Source organism: Camelus dromedarius, chromosome 12, assembly GCF_036321535.1.
Source record: "Camelus dromedarius isolate mCamDro1 chromosome 12, mCamDro1.pat, whole genome shotgun sequence".
NCBI classification, from domain to species: domain Eukaryota; kingdom Metazoa; phylum Chordata; class Mammalia; order Artiodactyla; family Camelidae; genus Camelus; species Camelus dromedarius.
In genome coordinates, this window is record NC_087447.1 from 40,059,091 (window position 1) to 40,079,803 (window position 20,713).

Sequence of the window (20,713 nt, forward strand, 5' to 3'; positions counted from 1 at the left end):
ATAAAAGGGTCTCCCACCTCTACCTGCCCTCTAATTTTCCAGGACACATTTTTAAGGAGTCCAGAATCAAACAAAATATCAACAGTCCAGAGTGGAGCGACCCTCTGCACCTTCACCCTGTGCCTTGCAATTGAAGAAGTCCCCCTCTATTTTTTTAAAATTTCTTTTAAATTTTTTTTTTAATTGAGATACTGCGGATTGAACCCAGGACCTCTTGCATGCTAAGCGTGCAATCTACCACTGAGCTATACCCACCACCCAGAAGTCCTTCTAGCAGCCTGTCTTCACCTGGTTCTTGCTAACTTGCAATCAAATTTGGTCTTTCCACACCAGCGGTGGTGAAGTCTGAGGACTTTATGTTCTGTTTCTGCCATTGATCTTTTTCTTAACCTAATTCAAGACTTTCTTTCTGTGTCTTGTTAAATATCGTCTTATTTATTTTGTTCCATCAAGGGGAACTCTTTGGAATATTTTATTCATCTGACATATTTCTCCTAGATTTGGGATTTTCGTGGAATTGAATAAAAGGGCATCCCAGACCTTTATACAATATTGGAAAACAAAACATCAGATGGGTCTGGACCAGGAACAGAGCTGTCAAGCCCCATTAGGCACCTTTCTCAGCCTTGGAGTGAGACTGTTCTATAAACTTTAAATGCATGGCACCCAACTGGTATCATCCAGCCCACATTTCTGTATCTTGTCTGGCTCTTGTAAGAAACTTTAACATCAAAATAATTTCCTGAAACCAATCTTCACAATATTTGCCCTGATAATTGGCACTACAAACCTCACAACTCCACCCAGAAAAGGAAATGACATTTGTTTTTTTACAGCTTCTAAGTAAACATCTATGGTTCCCTAGTAATCTCTCAATTTCTTTCTCAGTGTTCACACTTTCCATAATAATCCTTTCTAGAATTTTGACGAGGATCAGAATTCATGTTCGTTTCCCACATGAAGAGTAGAAAATGTACTTGTCTCTAGGCTTTCGGTTCTGGATTTCCTCCAGAGTTCTCAAAGACTGAGGGTGTATAGGCAAGTTATTTCAACATGATGGGGTTAATTCAGTTCATTCAACAGATTCTGACTGAGTCTTGCTGTGTCTAAGACTCTGCTCTATGTATGTACCCATCATCTTTCACTGGGCTTAGAAACCTGAATTCATTGCTCCCCCATTTTTCTCACCTGTCCAGATTCAATTTCCTCATCTTGATATTTGCTTAACATTGCTAGATTGAGGACCATTTTCCTTGATAAAGAAAACAGAAAAGCTGAGAGCAGCAAGTCCTCACTTTCCCCAGTCATGTAACATTATACCATCTGCCTCAGCACTGAGTCTACCCTTGCCTTGTTCTCAATCCAAAAGAAACAATACTATTTTGCTGTCTTTAGAGGATTTTTTGTTGTTGTCTTTCAGATTCACCCTCTTTGTTACATTATACGTACAGGTTGGAGCCACACTTTTATTCTGCATTATGTGTCCCTTTTCCAATCCTTCTTGTGTGTCTTTCTAAAATCTGGTCCATTAGGGAGTTCCCTGCGTAGCCTCATTGATTTCTACTGATGCTGGACTCAACAAACACAGGTTGAACTGAATCAATCAATTTAATTTACTTTTTTAAATTGATTAATTCTCAATTTTATAGCCTACAGTTCATTTTTTTTTTCAGAGTCTTCCTTTCCTCAATAGTCAAAATCATTTGAGGGGGATCTTTGAACATGGAATCAAGTGCAGGTTTCTAGGGAATCTGCTTTCCCAAAGCACTGGGTGCAGACAGACCATGCTGAGCCCAGACTTGCTTTGCTCTCAACCCCAACGATGTACTGAGCTTTCCATCACTTCACTGCTACCCATCAGATAGCTTCCTTGTAGGTCCTAAAGAAGTCTCAACCTGCATTACCCTTCACCGTAGATGCAACAGGGTGAAGTGGCAGAGGGTGTGGGCTTTGAGATCAGACCTGTCCCTCCCACTTAACAAATGTGTGACCTTATCAACTAACCCCACATCTCTCTGCCTCAGTCTCCTCCTGTGAAAAATGGGAATGATCATAGTCGCTGCCTCATAAATTGGTTATGGGAATTAAATGAGATGATGCGTGTAAAATGCTTAGCATGGTGCTTGGTACTAGTAAACATTCAGTAAACCATACCATTGTTACCACCACGTTGTTCCTTTCAGGATCTAGCTCTGCAGTTCTATGGGGCATATTTTCTGTACATCTTTAACATTCAGCTAGAGAATAACCCCTGACTTGATTACCCGTGGCAGAACTTTATCTGGTAACTTCACTTGAGATTAATAAAAACTCTTTAAAAGTTATATTTTTTTGTCTGTATGTAAACAGAAAGGTCACATAGCGGGCTGGATCATCAGTACTTGCTTGGGAAGACTGGAGACTCTGTGCACACACAGACGGTTTGCTCAGCCACATCTCCAGCTGGTCCCAGGGCTGCTGTTGAACTGAAAGCCCTTCCAGGGCAGGGATGTAACTCCCTTATCTGGAACCAGGATGCAGCCAGACTGGTGTGGCCAGAAGGCAGGCAGCCTCTGACTGGGAATAGAATAGCTCAGTTACCTAACCCGCACGGCCACCCCTGCTTGTTTGTGGTCACTGTTACCTGGTTCTTCATTTGCTACTATGTCCTCATATCCTGCTCTTTCCCAGACAAAACGCAAGGATTCCTCTTGCTTAGGTAGGGAGGGTAGAACTCAGGGGTAGAGCGCATGCTTAGCATGCATGAGGTCCTGGGTTCCCTCCGTTAAAATAAATATATAAATAAATAAACCTAATTATCTACCCACCCTGAAAAAAAAACCAAAACTCAACACAAAACGACTTTATATTAATAGAGTCCTGTAAACTGACCCGCTTTTCCCTAAGTGAGCTCTCAAAAAGGCAAAGCAAATTTTGTCACTCTCTATTGAAATGCTTCAATAACCGCCCCCACAGTCAAGTTCAAATCACCTAGCCCGACAACACGTAGGCCCTGCCTACCATAGAGTAACTGTCACTTAACGGTTATAACTTTTTTCTCAATGGAAACTAACAGAATAAATGAACAATCTATTCTTTAAAGTCATGGCTTCTTAACCATTTTCCTCTGTTGGTAACGCTGAACGCTTCTCTGATTGTGTATTGGTGTGTGGTTTTTCCAAGTTGGGTCTTGTTTTGCTCTCTGGTTCCCAACCAGCTAATTCTTTAGATGTGATTTCCTGCCTCCTTAGAATCCAGGAGAAGGAGAAGTCCTAATTTGGTTTTTGCTGCAATTGTATCAGCGCCTTCAAATATCCTCAGTGATGATCTGGAGCATGAAAAGACATTAGAGTAATTGCAGCCGGAACACTTGGTAGCAATGTGCAAGCATCTCCCTCAGCCTGGCTGAGTTTCAGCCCCTGCCTCTTGTTCTCTGGACTCTGGTCAGCTCTGAGCTCCTGTGCTCATCCATGGGCCTGTTTCATCTAAATCTCTAGCCAGGCCTCCTGTACCCAGCGCTCTGGGTACACTGACTTCCCGCAGGCTCCTTACACATTATGGTGATCATCTAGAAAGCTGCACTGGGGGTCTGGCCTGATTCCGTCTTGGCAAAGCCAAGATGCAGATGCTGGAAGGTAGCTCATGATTCTATTCTGGGAGCCAGAGGCTGCAGCTGAGAAACAAAACTTGAAATCCTTCCTTTTTTAAATAGCTTTTTATTTTGCTTTGCTTTTAGCAACGTATCTATTCACCGTAAAGTTTTTCTTGCTTTTGAATTTTATTGAAGTGATATCATACCATATGCAGTCTTCTGCCATCTTGCTTATTTTAAATTCTCCATTATGCTTCTAAAATGCCTCTGTGTTGCTCATTCATTTCCACTGCTGTATATATAATAATTCGGTTGCATGTGACACAGCTCACTATACCACAATTTATCCATTTCCCTGTCAATAGATATCTAGGTTGTTCTTAGCGGTTTGCTATTGTGAATGATGCTGCTATGAACATTCTTGTATTTGTCTTCTGGTCCATGTGGGCAAGAGTGTCTCTGGAGTATATACTTAGGAATGAAATTCCTGAGTAGTAGGTATGCAAATGTTCCCTTTTCCAGCATAAAGCCAAGTTGTTTTGCAAAGAGTTGTTGCTGCTTATACTCCAACTAACACTGAATAAGAGCTCCCCTTTTTCCTCACCCTTGCCAAATACTTAGTATTATCAGATTTTACACGTTTTGAAAATTTAATGGTTTCAAATAGTTTCTCACTGTAGTCTTCATTTGCATTTTCCTAATTACTAATGAGTATTCTTGTGAAAGTATACTTATGCAATTTACCTATTTTTATATTGAGTTGTTTGCCTATTTCTTATTGATTTGTACGAGTTCTTTACAAATTCTGGAATACTGATTCTTTTTTGGTTATATTTGTGGCAAATATATGTTCCAAATTAGTGGCTTATCTTTTCTGTTCTTTTATGGCATCTATAGACTCCCAACTAGAGGTCAAAAAGATTCTTAACTTTTCAAGTTTTATTTTCACATTAAAGTCCTTAATTTTTATGAAATTTATTATATGGTTTAAGATAAGGATCAATTTCATCTTCTTCCTGTATGGAAAACCAGTCATCCTAGAATCACTTATTTCCTGTGAATGGCAGTGCTGCTGCTGGCTTATATCATGTTTCATACAGGTGAGATTACGTTTGGGTCTTCTGGTAGCTTTCAGTAAAGTATTAAATTTGGCTCCATAGATGTTGTGTGCATTTTTTGTTAGATTTACTCCTAGGCACCTTATGTTTTTAATGCTAATGTAAGTGGTATCTTCTTTGTTATTTCATTTTCTAGAAACTGATGTTGAGATAGAGAAATGCCACTTATTTTTCTATTTTGATCTGATTTCCAATCATGTGATTTAGACTCTTATTTTTTAAAAATTACCTGTACATTTTTTTGGAGTTCTCCAAGTGGGTAACGCTATCATCTGGAAGCAACAAAAATGTGTTTCTCTCCCTCCCAACCTTGTGCCATTTCCCCCCCTTGTCTTACTGTACTGGCTGGGGTCTCGCGTACAATGTTGAATAGAAGAGGTGATGATGGGCATCATTCTTTTATTTTTGATTTAAAAAAGAAATGCTTCTAATATTTTACCATTAAGCAATGATGTTTGCTGCTGGGTTTTGTAAGCTATCCTTGTAAATAAGAACGTTCTGACCCAAAAGATCCACTTCTGTTATTTATCCAAAGAACATAAAAACACCAATTTGAAAAGACATATGCACCTTTACGTTCATTTTAGCATTATTTACAATAGCCACCATATGGGAACAACCTAAATGTTCAGTGACCGATAAACAGGTAAAGAAGATGTGGTATATATGCATAATGGAATATTACTCAGCCATGAAAAAGAATGAAATCTTGCCATTTGTAATGATATGGATGGACCTTGAAGGTACTGTGCTAAGTGAAATAAGTCAGAGAAAGATAAATACCATATGCTTTCACTTATATGTGGACTCTAAAAAAAAAACAAAACAAATGAATAAACAAAATAAAACAAGCTCATAGACACAGAGATCAGTGGTTACTGGAGAGGAAGGGCATTGAGGGTGGGTGAGATGGGTGAAGGGGGTCAACTATATGTTGATGGATAGTAACTAGAATTGTGTCGTGATCACTCTATAGGGTATGCAGGTGTCAAATTATAATGCTGTGCACCTGAAACTTACATGAGAACAAAATGTAAGCTTCAAGAAGGCAAATGGAAAGTTCTATCCTGTCCTTTTTTTGCTAAAAGTTTTTACCCCAAATAAGTGTTTAATTTTGTCTAGTGGTATTTTCTTCTCCTATCAAAAAGACCATATGGTTTTCCTCTTTAATTTGTTCATGCGATGATTGTTAAGTCATCCTTAGATTGCCAAGTATTAAAATTAATTGGATTAAATATTCATTATATTCTTTCATCTTGTTGAATCTTTGCTATATTGGTGGCTATGTCTGCCCTTTTCATTCCTAATTTATTTATTTCTTCTCTCTTACTTTTAAAAATCAGTTTAAGAGGATTGCTTTTAGTCTTTTATTAGTTATTGGCTTGCTTGACCCTCTCTATTTCATCTTTATTCTCTATTTCATTTACATCTGCTCATATATTTGTTATCTTCTTTCTTTAGGTTTATTTTGTTTTTCATGAAGTTGGATACTTAGCTCATTAATTTTAAGTCTTTCTTCCTTTCTAATAGAAGTTTTTAAGGCAATACCTCTCAGGACAGCTTTCACTGCACCCCATGAATTTTAATCTATTATTTTCCTTTTCATATTTAGTATATTTTAAATGTCCAAGTATTTTAAAAAATATCCATTTGATTTTTTTCCTTTGATCCATGAGAGTTTTTTATTTTTACTTTCCAAATATATGGTTTAAAAAATATCTTTTGGTTATTGATTTCTAAGTTACTACATTGTAGGGCAGAATGTGGTCTGTATAATATAGATTCTCTAAGATTTACTTTATGAACTCATATGGTCAATTTTTGTAAATCACCATGTAAACTTGAAAAGAATACCCATTAAATTAAAATTACTAATTACAATGTTCAAATTTATAGTGATGTTTTGTCTATTTGACTACCATTATTTTGAGAGATGTACTAAAATCTCCTGCCATGATAGTAGACATTTTTCCCTGGTTTTATCATTTTTTGTATGATATATTTTGAGCCTGTTATAGTCAATGCATATAACATTTAAAACTCATTCTTCTTGGTTGAGTTGATCATTTTAAAATTATGTAGTGACCCTGTTTGTTGCTATTCATGGTTTTGATATTAAAGGCTATTTTATCTGCTTTTAATATAATGACTCTAGCCTTATTTCGTTGGTATGTACTTGCCATCCTTTATTTGAAACCTTTCTGTTTATGTTTTATATGCGTCTGCTAAATAGCATATAATTGTTTTGTTCAACTTTCATTACTATTATTGACATAATTGGACTTGTTTCTACCATCTTTCTTTGTGCTTTTTATCTTTTTTTTTGAACACTTCCTAATTTCTATTTAGAATTGAGTTGGCAGTTTTGTTTGGTTTATTATTATTTTTTTAAATTTCTTCTCCCTCCCTTTGTTTCCTCCAGCTGATTTGGAAGTTATACACTTTGTTTCTATTCTTTCTATAATTACACTTAAAATTCAGATAGGTATCCTTCATACCCTAATAAAGTCTCAACGTAATAAACATCTTAGCCTCCTTTTAAACAACATAAGGACCCTGGAATACTTCACTTCTGACCACTCAACTCCAAGCTAATGTCCATTTTAGTCCAGTATATAGTCTATTTAGTTCTATCTTTTTAAAAAGCTGTTTTATACTGATAATGTTTATTTGTTTTACTTACAGGTTTATTACTTTTTGCATTCACTATTTCTTCTTGAATATTTCAGATTATCCTTTTTTATCTTTTTCTTTCACTTAAAGTATATTTGCTAGAATTTTGTTTGTAGATAGTTAAATCTTTCATTAACTGAATATTTCTTTATTGTGTACTTGCTTTTGAAATATATTTTTCTGGGTATACCATTCTAGCTTGAAGATTTTTTTCAGCCTTTTGAAATTATTATTTCACTGTCTTCTAACACCTACTCTTGCTGTTGAGAAGAGAGCTGTCAGTAAAAATTTTGTTTTTTTTAAGTGACTTGTTTTTTCTCTTTATCCCCTTCAAGGTTATCTATCTTTGGTGTCCTACATTTTCACCCCATTGTGCCTAGGTAAGTGTGAATTTATTTTAAATTTATCCTGATTTCTGTATCTCCCTGTATCTGTAGATTCATATATTTCATCCACTTTGGAAAAATAGAGCTAATGATCATATATCATGCATTTGGTGTCAGACTCTGTTCTAAATGCTTTGCTTAGTACCTCCGTCATTATCTCTTCAAATAATACCCAATCTTAATTTTCTCTATTCTCTCCTTCTGGGACTTAAACTAAATATATATCAGAACTTCTCATTCTGTCTTCTACATCTACAAGCTACTCTTTTTTGTTTTCTATCTCCTTCTATTTATGTGCTGCATTCTAGTTAATTTCTTGAGACACATTGTCCAATTCACTAATTGTCTCTTCTGCTGTATCTAAGCTACTGTTTAGTGCATTCACTGAGTGTTTAGTTTCAATGAATATATTTTCAATTCTAAACTATTTAATTTTTTTTTTAAATCCCTGGTATACATCTATCAAAATTTATCAAATTGTATATCTCAAATATGTGTAGTTTACTGTACAGGAACCATGCCACAATAAAGGTGTTTTTTTTTTTTTAAATTAGAAAAGATAACAGGGTTAAGTATATAATATTATAACTGAAAACATCCCTGATCATTTTCCTCTTAACTTTTTATTTGGAAAAATTTAAGCCTAAAGTATTCAGAATTATATTTAGTTTTATTTATTTAGTCTCTTTTCATCTAAAACAGTCTCCTAGTTCCCCCCTACCACTCCCTTTTTGTTGTTTTATGGCATTGACATTTGTCAGTTGTTTTGCAGATTGTCTCTCAATTTGAATTTGTCCGATTATATTTTTACGGTTAAACTCAGGTTAAGCATTTCTGGCTGAGATGCTGCATAGGTGAAGATGTGTCTTTCTTTCTACATCACAGCAGGAAGCTCATGATGATACTTTGATTACAGTTAGGATTGGTTAAGTTTAACGTGGTATAGTCTGTTCACTTTTATTTTTCTGCTTGCTCATTTTGTATGTAATCTATTTCTTTAAATGTTTTATACAGAGACATAGTATATTCTGTATTTGATAATTAATATAGTTTGTGGCCATTTAAATTTGTTGATTTTACTGACTCTCATTCTTGGTGGCTCACTTCCTTGTGTTTTGGGTGATTTAAAAAATTACTATAAGCTCATATTTTATTGAACTTAGACTATCTGAATCCTGAGAGCCTAAACCAAGACATGGTTTCTTTCATAGAGGATCTATAGTTGGTTTTGGGGGCACTAGAGATCTGATTTAATGTGAGACTCTCAAGGCTAGCTAGTTCCCCTACTTTTTGTTTGAACCAAGACTTAGATTCCAAAACCACCGATATTTATTCCAAGGCAAGCCTGGATTTCTGTTTTTGTGTTTGCTTCCTTCCTGGAACAAGTAGGTTTCAACATAGCTTTTTTTCACCCTCCTTTTTCTTGGCGCTAAGGATTTCTCTCACTTAAGAGCCTAGCAATGTTTTCAAAAGTATCTTATTGTAGTGAATGGACTTTTATAGTGTCTACTCCTCCATTCTGCTGCTCCATACTTCTTAGGAACCGCACTCTATATTCTTGGCTGAGGTGGCCACTTGGGTATTTATTTTAAGATATTTTTTCAGGTAAAATCATTGTGACAGTGTTTTTTAAAACAGAGGGTTGCAAAATTAATTTTATGGGTCATAACAGGCACTAAAACTGAGCTAGAACAGACAGTATCAGTCTTTTATATGCAGCAAAATTTGCTATTATTTCTGAAAACACTTTATTCAATTATATATTTATGTGTACTAACTTGTGACGTAAAATGCATTTCTTGCTGCTGTCATGGGAATTCTTGTGTGTAAAGCAATTGTCTAAGGCATGTAACTCTGAAGCCTCAATGGCCCCAGAATCTATGCAATGGAGAGGACCCAAGGTTTCTTCAGGAAGAGAATTTTAGCCTCACCCTCACTGGGCCTATCTCTGTTATAAGGCCACTGCCCTACCAGGGGGCTACTGAGACTGGAAACAGAGATGAATACATAATGAACGGATTATTAACATTTGTTGAATGAGGTAGTTTGCCACAGACCTCAAGTATCCCTTTGTGTCTTTGTTAAATATGCCGAAAAGCAAGGCCTAACCATCCTGTGATCCTGAGCCACTGCTGCAATCAGCCAGGGAGATTACTTGCTTCCTGGGAAAGGGGGCTGGCTTGTTCCTTGCACTGAGGTTCTCTGGTGCTGCACAATCCACTTTGTGCACAGCTGCCATCTGGGCCTATCAGGTCACACCACAGCACTTAGATACAGGGCAACATGTTTCAAGTAGCTCTTCCTGCTGTTTGCTGTGCTGAGAGTAAAAGCTCCCAGGCTCTGATGCCCTGAATCTCACTGTTTACTTTCAGCATGTGGAGTGTAGCAAACCCATCCAAGTTCCTGGATTGCTTAGCCCCCAACTTCGGAGTCTTGTTACTCCCGGCCACTGTCTATAAATGGCATCAGGACTCAGACTCGGGAGTGTCTGATTCTAAAATCTGTGTTCTTTTCAGGACACCTCACTGGCACGTTATCCAGGAAATTATTATTCCTTCTGCTCCTCAGAAGGAGTCAAGATAAAAACCACAGAGTGTAAGCTAAACTACTTCCCTCTTCCTGGCTAGGATTTATTGCAGTTTCTCTTGTCATCATGTGTGCTCCTGCTGCCACCTGCTGGCATCCTCACACATCCTAAAATTTCTTTGTAAACCCCTTATCTATGTGAAGAAGCAGCCATCTGGTTATTAAAAAAAAAAAAAAAAAAAAAAAGCAGCAGCAGCAGCAGCAGAAGGAAGCTCAATGGAGGCAACCAGCTGGTAAACCTTCCCCAACGTTGGTAAACGTATAAGAGAGGAGTGATTCCCATACACTCCCCTGGGCACTAATGTCTTCTCCCTCAAAGCCAATCTCAGTTCTCATCAGATTTTACCTGTCTTCAGGTATTGAAGAAAGCACAGATCCCATTATCAACACCATCCAAACTTGAATGGTGGTCTCTTGCTAAACCAAGGAATTCCATGGCCCTGGCACTAATCCTGACTACCACGTTGACAACTAACAAACCAGCAGGTCTTCTTGCTTGACCAAGAAGAGTCTACATGGCTGTGAAAATCAACTTGACTTCCTCACAGAGGGCAATCAGGCTGCTGCACATTGTGGTCCTTTACCCTGGGTGGCTAGGACCATCTAGAGAATCTACTGCCCTTGTCAAGGACATCCATCTCCCTCATACATACACACACACACACTACAGAACATAATGACTTGTCATCTGGGGTGGATTGCGGGATTTTTATTTTTCTTTGTTTCCTTTGCCTTGAAAAATGGGGAAAAACCCTTCCTGGGGGTGGGGGAGCTTATTTCTGACTGTTGGAAAAAAAGAAAGCAGGAATTGTTGTCACGACAATTAGGAGCTCATCAAAGCCTCATTTTGCTCATCAGCCATCATTGCCCTCCGTCCTGCACCCCCGCATGTTCCTCTAATTCAATGCCCGCCTAATGAATAACTCCGAGGAACAAAAGACCCTTTCAGGCTGGCGCACATCATTATCAGAGGAGACTTGCATAACTGTCGCAGACGACTCGTGTTTTCAGGCCTGTCTCTAAATTTGGTTATTCACAACCTTTATAGCTCAATATTATTGCCTAACTGTGATCATTTTCTAATTATCCTAATAATACCTATTAAATAATTCCCATTAAATCACTTGAACCAGAGCAGCCCAGGCCAGCTCAAATACAACGTAACCTAATAAGCATTGGTCATTCATTAAGCACCAGGGCAATCTCTTAAAGGGGCTGAGTAGAATATTAAACTGCAAAGGAATATTATTATTGCACAAATGTTATTACAAGTTAGAGTGTATTAATTTCGATGCCTGGCTTGCAAATCTTCTGTTTGGTTTCCTTTGGGGCCGCTGTCTGTGACTTGACTCTCTCAGTCTCCTGCTCCTTGTTGATCTGCATCTGTCACCCGCACAAGGACAATCAAGGAGAAAAAGGCCCATACACTTAACAGGGGAATTAAATTACCAAGGATATAAAGGGAATGAACAGAATCCATCTTCTGGCCAGGCGAATACACCTTTGAAAACATCAGAAGCTGGCCAGTTTCTTTAGCTGTTAAGTCAAAATAGCCTTTCTTTACAGTGAGGGTAAGGAAGATTTTTAAAAGTTCTAAAAATTTGGCTTCTAGACTTTGAATTTCAACAGCAAATTTCAGAGACTAATTCTTTAAAACATGTGTGTAGATATTTAATAATACTTTGTGAAATAATATCAGGTAGCCATTTATTGAAGGCCTACAATGTGATGGGTACTCTTGGGTGACACTTGGCCCACTGATACCCCTAATTTTAAAAATGACCTGGGAATATGAGGATTATTAGCTCTATTTTTCACATAAGGAATCTGAGGCCAGAGAGGTTAGGTGATTCTCCCAAGCCACACAGCCGAAATGCAATGGAACAGAAGTTGAACACAGGGTTCTTTGATGCTTATAATTTTATTCATCCTACAGTGCCTCCCCAGCAAACGGAAACATGCCCTAGCTTTGCTGGTTTATTTTTTCCATTTCTAAGGCTCTCACTGAAATCAGTGGATTCCTAAAGAAAAGTGCCAGAGCCTTTCTGATTGGGAACATGACCAAACATTTCATTGTATTGAAAGTCCTGACAGCAGCTGTAGAGGCCAGCAGTGACTCTCACTCCAAGTAGCAAGAAACAGTTACTGTTTTTGTCAAGAACCTACTTCTGATGGGTGGATTTGGCTTCTCTGCAAGGAAATGCACAAAGTATTGCAGTAAGAAAGGGAACAAACTTTATTAACCATCTACCCGGTGCCAGGCACTGTGCTAGGGCTTCCTTATAAACTGTTTCAATCAATCCTCACCCCAAATCCAAGAAGCGGGGATGATTGTCATTCCCACTTAACAAACACAGAAACTGAGGCGCAGAGGGATAAAGTCAGACTCCAAAGTTTCCAAAGAGACAATAACCACACAGCTACTGAAGCTGAAACCGCAGGACCTCTCACGTGGATGGGCCCTTGCAAGGCTTCTGGGAACAGCCCCACAGTTTTGCCTGCATGACTTTGTATGAGCTTCAGGTCTCACAAAATCTCGGTCTGCCCCCACTGGCACCATCAATCTCAGATAACTGAACTTTTAAGAGAACTGAGGCCCTAACCTTTCCCAATGTTGTTTAACAAGCAACATGTGTTTTCAGTGTCTGCTTCTCCCACTTTATATTCCAAAATACAGAGGCTAAAGGCATAACATGAGAAAACTAAAGAGACAATAACCTCACTAACTCCAATTCACTAACCACACTGCTACAGGACAAACAAAAAAAAAGCAAACAAACAAACAAAACCATGTAGATATCTTTTAGTTTCATCCCTCATCTCAAAACCCTTCGCTGACTCCTCATTCGTTAAGGCATTTCACGTCTTTTCACGTTTGGCCTTTGCAGGTGCTGTTCCTTCTGCCAGAACAATCTCCTTACCTCCCTCGTTCCCTCCTGCTCCTCCTCCGGTTCTCATCTTAGTAGATGACTACTTCCAGGTGATTAACTGGACCACCCCCGCCGCAAACCCTCCCCATCAAGATCAGTTAGGAAGCTGGTGATTCTGCCCTCATTCCACCCTGATGTTTGTTCCCACCATGGCACTCATCCTCCTGGACTGTGGTTTATTTATTTACATGTCTGTGTTCCACAACGGACCATAAACTTCTCAAAGGCAGAAAATGCCACGCTCCTCGTTATAGACCCACTGTCTCCATGTCTAACACGTGGCAGGTCTTCACCAGATGAATTCTGCTTGCATCTAAGAATCTGAAGCGGTCAGTGGATAGTTAGCATTTATTGCTTTACCTTATGCAAGGCAACATGCTACTTTCACATATACCTGATGCAATCATCTTTAATTTTTATTATTCCTATCTTACAGAGCTGCAATTTTATTTCAGCTCTCTACATAGGGAACCACCATTATCCACATATTAGAGGAGAAAACAAAAGTTCACAAAGGTTGAGAACGTGATTGGCCCAAGGCCATATGGCTGGTGAAGGGAGAAACAAGGAGTCTGACTCCAAGTCCAGGTTTTGAATCACTACCAACATTGCTTGGTTGTTTCAACTGTTTCTCCTGAATTTACCTTAACCCCTGAATTTCAAAGAACACTCACACTAGCAGAAGAGAGACTGGGCAGACTAGAAACCCAAGCCCTACAGGCTGACCCTGGAATTTCAAATGAGCGACCAGTTTGATTTTGAAAGTGTGAAGCAGTTGTGGATTGAGCACCGCAGGTCCGCGTTGAAAGTTCCACAGCAGGTGACAAGGTCTTGATGTCTTGCCCAGGTGCCACTGATCTCGGACCACAGACACGGACCCAAGCCTGCTGCTCCGGATCTGCCGGTGGGGATGCCTACCTGCTTCTCCTCTCAGCGCCTTCTCCAGCCTCACGCCCTGGATCTCGGAAGCCCTCTGCCGCTCCTCCACCTCCTCCAGCTGCCTCTGGATGGCCTGCAATGCCAGGACCATATGTCACACGGGGACTCTCAATGTGCAGAGTCACAGAAGGGGCCAATTCTGCCACTTGCTTTCCAAGATGAAGAAGCCCTTTCCCTTGTGATGCCACCACCTCCTTCGCTAACTGGGTAAGAACCTCTGGATTCCCAAAACAACTAGAACTTGACATCTCCTGTCTTTACTATGAAGACATAAAGCAAGGGTCTGTGTGTAAGCTCAGTCTGCCCCCAAGGAGACGTTAAAACAGTTCCCTTTTGACCAGGCGAATGAATTAGTCAGAGGCTGCTTGGCAGAGCGGGCGGGTGGCCCTCATGGCTCCTGGCCTCGGAGCCTCAGCCTCTGACTGTGGTCATGGCTTAGCTGCTGGAGCTGCAGCCACTACTCAGAGTAGGACAGGATCTCCCAGGACAAACACACTTTCCGAAGAAGAACCAGCAGACACCACTCAGGAAGTTGGTCTGGAGCCGGAGACCCCGGGCCAGCTGCTGGGGCTGGGTGTTCCTCTCGGTTTGTCCTGCTCCTGTCTTCAGCTACACACTGGCAACCTATTCTTTCATGGCACCGCAGGGCCTTTTACTGACTATGGAAGTGTATGATGGCTTTGTTACTAGCGGGTTATCACGACAAGACAGAAGGCATTTATCCCATTAAGGCACATAATCCTTAGACTAACCATAGGCACCTATCAAGGCTTGGGGTCATGACATCTTTACTTTCCCTACTAGGCATTTCTCTCTTGTGTGTATTAGGAAGGAAAATTAAGAGAAAGCCTTTCCCAAATACATTCTGTTCATCCCCATCAATTTTCTCTGCTATCAAACACATGCTGCCAAAAGGCACATCTCTTGGCAGAACCCATGCTGCACCTGGCAGCCCAGGTACGTTCAAGGAAGTGGCAGCTGTTTGGGCAGGTGGAATGTGTGTGTTCTTCCTCCTCTGCCTTCCTCTAGCTCTGTCTCATTCCCCTTCCTCCTTAACTCCAAACCTTTCTGAGTCTCCCCTGGGTTCAGAGCACAATGCCTGAGGAACCTCCAAACCCATGAAGAGGTAATGGGGGCGGGGCAGGGGAGTTGGGGGAAGGACTGAGCAGCCGTTGGCTTCTTGTCTCAGCTGAGAGTGTTTAAGCCCCAAACAGAAAATCTGAAATAGATGGGAATTCTCTCTAATACCACTTGTAATTTCATGCTCTCTTCCTCTCGGTCTCTCTTTTAAAGACAATTATATCTTTATAGATCTGTCTCTTACTGGCATAGTTTAGAATGGCTAAAGGAAGGGTAACAGTTCAATGTTTTTATTACTCACTATGTTGCAATTATGGCTGTATAATTGTTAGGGACTGAGTAGTGCCGCCCGCCCCATTCATATGCTGAATCCCAAAAGTGACTGTATTTGGAGTGAGTCTTTAAGGAGGTAAATAAGGTTAAATGAGGCCATAACAGTCAGCCCTAATCCAATAGGACTGATGTCCTTATAAGAAGAGGAAATGATACCAGAGCTTTCTCTCTCTCTCTTTCTTGTTCTGTACGTGCACAGAAAAAGGCCACGTGAGGACACAGCGAGAAGGCAGCCATACAAGCCAGGAAGAGAGTCCCCACCAGAAATCAACCCTGAAGTCACCTTGACCTTGGACTTCCAGCCTCCAGAGCTGCGAGAGGACACATTTCTGTCGTGTAAGCCACCCCGGCTGTGGGATGTTGTTATGACTGCCCGAGCAGACTGATAGAGTCAACATCCTTTAGAAACTAAGGAAGCAAATCTCAAACATTAAAAAAGGCTTCTAGGCGTGCTAGCAGCTTAGGACTCCAAAGGCCATCGTAATTCTTCTGTTATCACTGCCAACTGTCTGGAGTGAGGCCATAAGGTGGGGGAATGGTTGAGTTTGTCAGTCTGTATCATAAAGACCTATCTTGTTCTCAGAAGGAAGAGATGAAGATTTCAAGAAAGCCTGTTTTGGAAGCTGAGGGTGGACAGAGGGAGCTGATGGGAACTTCCCCTGCCCACTAGGTGAAAGGGTGGTTCCCGTGTCAGTCGTTGAGAAGAGTAAAGGAGGCTGGATTAAATGACTCCCCTCTTGTCAGAAACAACCTACAGGACCATATGGCCAGATAAAGCGATAACTGGGGGAAGGGATGTCAGGGTCCACTGGATTCACAGGAGCAGTCGTTTTAAGACCTTCTGTCCTAAAACCCAGCTGTTCTCCACGGCTAGGTGTGGGGGCCTCAGGGAGAGGGAGAGGGCCTTGACTTTCTGCCTCATTGTGCCTGTCTGTGACCCATCGGGCAGGAAACAATCAGGCCGGGAGATCGACAGTAGAATGCTAGCTGCTTATATGCTCACCAACCTTGGAAGAGAGGCAGCCCCAGGAGTTGTCAGTTCAGCGAAGACACTGCCAGGAAGTCAGGGGAGGGTTGTGTTCTCACAGAGGACAAAACTAAGGCCAGTGCTACGTGACAGTCAGGGCCCAGGATGGTTCCCAAGGCCATGTGTTGGCTGTCATTCCAGCTCACTTTGCAGGACACACATCGGCAGATGGAAAGCCAGCTGGGAGTGGGCCAGCTCAACACCTGGGCTCTCCAGGCCCCAGAGCCGCACCAGGGACTGAACTGGGGCCCACAGAATAGCCACAAGCCACAACCTTTCCCCAGCCTGCCTCCCCCAGTGCAATGCAGATTTCCAAGGGGCTTCCAGATCCAGACTCCCAGGATCCCAGACCCAAATTCACTTATCTCAAGTGTGTTTTCTGACCTGAGCTTTGTGAAGTCTTTTCAATTCTTCCTGCTTAACCAATTGTTTTGTGGCTTTTTCCAGCTTCCTTCTTCTTCTAAATGTCTTCCTCTCCTACAAAAGCCAATAGAGAAGAATAAATAGGTCTGAGAAAAATGGGGTTGAAATTTAAAATATACTGTCACAGGCTTTTGCCCTCTCCAGCCCAGCCACTGCTGAACTTCTAGAATAACAATGTCCAAGAGAACTTCTGCAGTGATGGAAATGTTCTATATCTAGGCATAAGAAAGCTGCCCTTCCCCACCTCACTCTGCTTATACAAATATATCTTTAACACCACTGGGTTCTCTGTGTGCCTGGGCTAGTGGAATATACAACATTCAAAATTGATGCATTTAAAATAGATGTCTATAGAAACTGACACACTATAAACTGACTGTACTCCAACAACAAAAAAGAAAGTGTTCAAGGCAAGAACACATTCATCTCAATACCAATCGTCAATAAAACAACTATAAAATAAAATAAAATAAAATAAAATAAAATAAAATAAAATAAATAAAATAAATAAGATAAAATAAAATAAAGTAGATGTCTGTAGAAAACAAACTTCTGGTTACCAGGGCGGGGAAAGGGGTGGGAAGGGATAAACTGGGAGTTCAAGATTTACAGATACTAACTACTATATATAAAATAGATAAACACGTTTATACTGTATATCACAGGGAACTATATTCAATATCTTGTAGTAACCTATAATGAAAAATAATATGAAAATGAATATATGTATGACTGAAATTTTATGCTGTACACCAGAAATTGACACAACATTGCAAGCTGACTATACTTCTACTAAAAAAATTAATAACTCTGAAAAGGTTAAAAAAAAAAAAAAAGACTGCATCCCTGTGGGGTGTGGCCCCACACAAGGTGCCTAAGACTGAGGGGGCTATGAGAAGGGGAGGGTGTATGCAAGGGAGGGGTCCCAGATGTTAAGGATTAAAATTATAAATGTGAGGAGAACCAGCACCCTTACAAGTTGATTTTTTTTTAATTGAAGTGTAGTCTGTTTACAATGTTGTATCAATTTCTGGTGTACACAAGCTGAATTTTTTAATCCAGAATAGTATAACTCTCCACTTACTAAAATCTTTAACATGCCTCAAAAAAATAATAAAATAGATGTCTAGATCTCATCAGTTCCAGGTTTTAGACACCAGAGAAAGGAGAAGTAGTAATTTGGCCAGCTCCACATACTGAAAAGTTCAGAAGACTCTTCTGATCAGAGAAACAGCAGAGAATAATGTTTGAGCACCAGGCCCAGGACCATGCAAAGCTGGCATGAAATCCCAGCAGAGCTGTGCGAGCTTCAATGTGTCCTACAACTTTCCGAACTTCAGTGTCCTCTTCAGAGCGATGAGAATGACTGAATGCCTACCGTGTAGGCATGTAACAAGGAGTAAATGGGATAAGGCGGGTCAAGTCCTTTGCAGAATACTTGAAAAAGATATGGGATAGATATTCAGTAAACAGCATGATTTTTACTATCACTCACATGATTATTATATTATTCTTATACAAATTAGCATGATTATAACTATTTACTAAAATCTACTATTTTCCTGCATATGTGTGTATGTTTGTAGCATGTATCATATACATATGTATACATCTCACATATACAAAATAAATATGCAAATGGGGCTAGTTTTATTATATTTGCCATCTCTGAGCACATCAATTTTCTGTGTTAGGATGAGGATTAAAACATATGAGAGACTTCTTTTTAATGCTGGCAGGAACAAATATGTATTAAAAAACTGTTACAGCTAGCCTGGTGCGTGGGCACCCAGTAACTTTGGTTGAACTGAATGTTTGTGCATTAAAAGGACCATCGATTCATGAGCAGGGAGTAGACCTACCAGGCCTGAGCCCGGATACTGCCAGAGGAGTCTGTGTCCATAACAGAGGTCAGAGACTGTGGCTTAAAAGCAGATGCCTTTCCAGGGCTTTATGGATCCTTGTCATTCTGTCACCCATTCCCCTGAGGGACCATCACTCTCCTGAAGAAAGCATCCAGTTTTCAGGGTTCAGAACTTCTACAGATCATCAGTGAAAACGTTGATCTCAATGAGGAAACTTGGTTTGTCTAGAATTCTCTGTAGGATCTAGAATCCTAAAAGATCTTCCTCCTTTCATCCTTGGAAGGAAATTTTGGCTCTCAGAACTCAAACTTATTCCGTTTCGTATCATTTCTATTGCTAGCAGATGACTTCCAGATTGACTGCCAACCACTGCAAACAGAGGTTCTAGGCCATTTGGGTGGCGGAACCACTCCTTCAAGCTGCTAGGACCTTTCTGGGAAGGCTGGTAGGGAGGGGCGTGGTGGTGATCACTGGTAGTTGTTATCCAGAAATTTTCTAACTCAATCTATGTGGAACGTCAGTCATTCATTTAATAAATATCTCTTGAGCTTCCATTATACTAACCTACATAATAAATGCCAGCATTTATTGAGTACTAGGTGCCAGACACTGTACTGATTACTTCACATGTATCATTTATTCTTCAAACTACACTTACGTTACAAATAAGGAAATCAGAACTCAGAGAAATTAAATCACTTGCCCAAGATGACACAGTCAGTAATCGGCAGAGCCGGCAGGGAAGCCCCAGTAACCTGAATCCAGCATCCACACTTCCATCCAATTTATCCCACCTTCCCTGTGCCAGATACTGTGCAGGCACAGTAAGGGCCTCTGCTTTATAAAAAAAATATCAGCGTTTTCCCCTAAATTAAGACCATTCAAACAATTTCCTTGAGGGATGCTTCGATGCCATCTCAGCACTTCCCAGGAGCAAAGCTGGCACTTCCCCAACTGCTTTATCAAGAGTCAGCAAAACAGAACCTAGAGGAGGAAAGAAAGTCCTTTCCTGCCTTTTCTTAAAAGATGTTGACATAGAAAAAAGAAGGGTGATTGATGAAAAAATGCTCATATAGCCTTCTGATGCACCGGGCACAGTTCTCACATCCTCAGGGATGGTCATGACAATACAGAGAGGAAAGAGGCTGAGGGCTAAGGAAGAAAAAGGACAGAAAAGGGGGGAAACCTGGCAGGACAAAAGACAAGCTGCCTGTCCCATCCCTCAGATCCAGCTGCTAATAAGAAGCGGTGTAGAGCAGAGGTAAGAGGCGAGAGTGCATATCCCATCTCCCGTTTCTTGTGCAAAGATTCGTTTGAGCTGATGCAGGCTCTGTGACACATGGCTGAGGACACACCTTGGATGGGATAGAAGAGATAAAGAAACCAGAGAGGAAAAAACTCCCCTTGTTCCTTCAGTGTGAGTCCCTGGGAAGTCATAAAGAAGGGAGCTTTTTGCCAGCTTCTCTTCCTACAGAGTGGGCCATATCAGAAGCCAGGTGAACTGGGCAGGCTCTCCCACGCTGCAAGCTTATGTGATGACTGACTCTGTCCTGGGCCAGCAGGAGGACAAGGAGTGGTCTGTGAGGCTTGCCCTCAATATCGTGGTCTTGCTACTTCCATGTGTTTGGGGCCACTCCATTCTTTTAGTCTCCACAAGTGTCAGGATGGGGGCCTCTTCCTCATCTGAATACAGAATTAACTCAGGGTCACTCAAGGGGATGAGAGGGTGTGTAAGGAGACCCCCAGCAATCAACACGATACGTAGAATTCATTTGTGGTGAG

At 40.5% G+C, this 20,713-nt stretch overlaps 1 protein-coding gene across 1 annotated transcript in view; it reads right to left on the bottom strand.

Moving 5' to 3' along the window:
- Positions 1-20,713, bottom strand: part of MICAL2 (microtubule associated monooxygenase, calponin and LIM domain containing 2) — a 213,397-nt gene that overhangs the window by 13,654 nt on the left and 179,030 nt on the right. Inside the window, exons 32-33 of the mRNA XM_031460007.2 lie at positions 17,028-17,120; positions 14,183-14,276 (exon numbers count right to left, since the gene is read on the bottom strand). Of these exons, the coding sequence (XP_031315867.2) occupies positions 14,183-14,276; positions 17,028-17,120 (187 nt within the window). The remainder of the gene's footprint in view (positions 1-14,182; positions 14,277-17,027; positions 17,121-20,713) is intronic.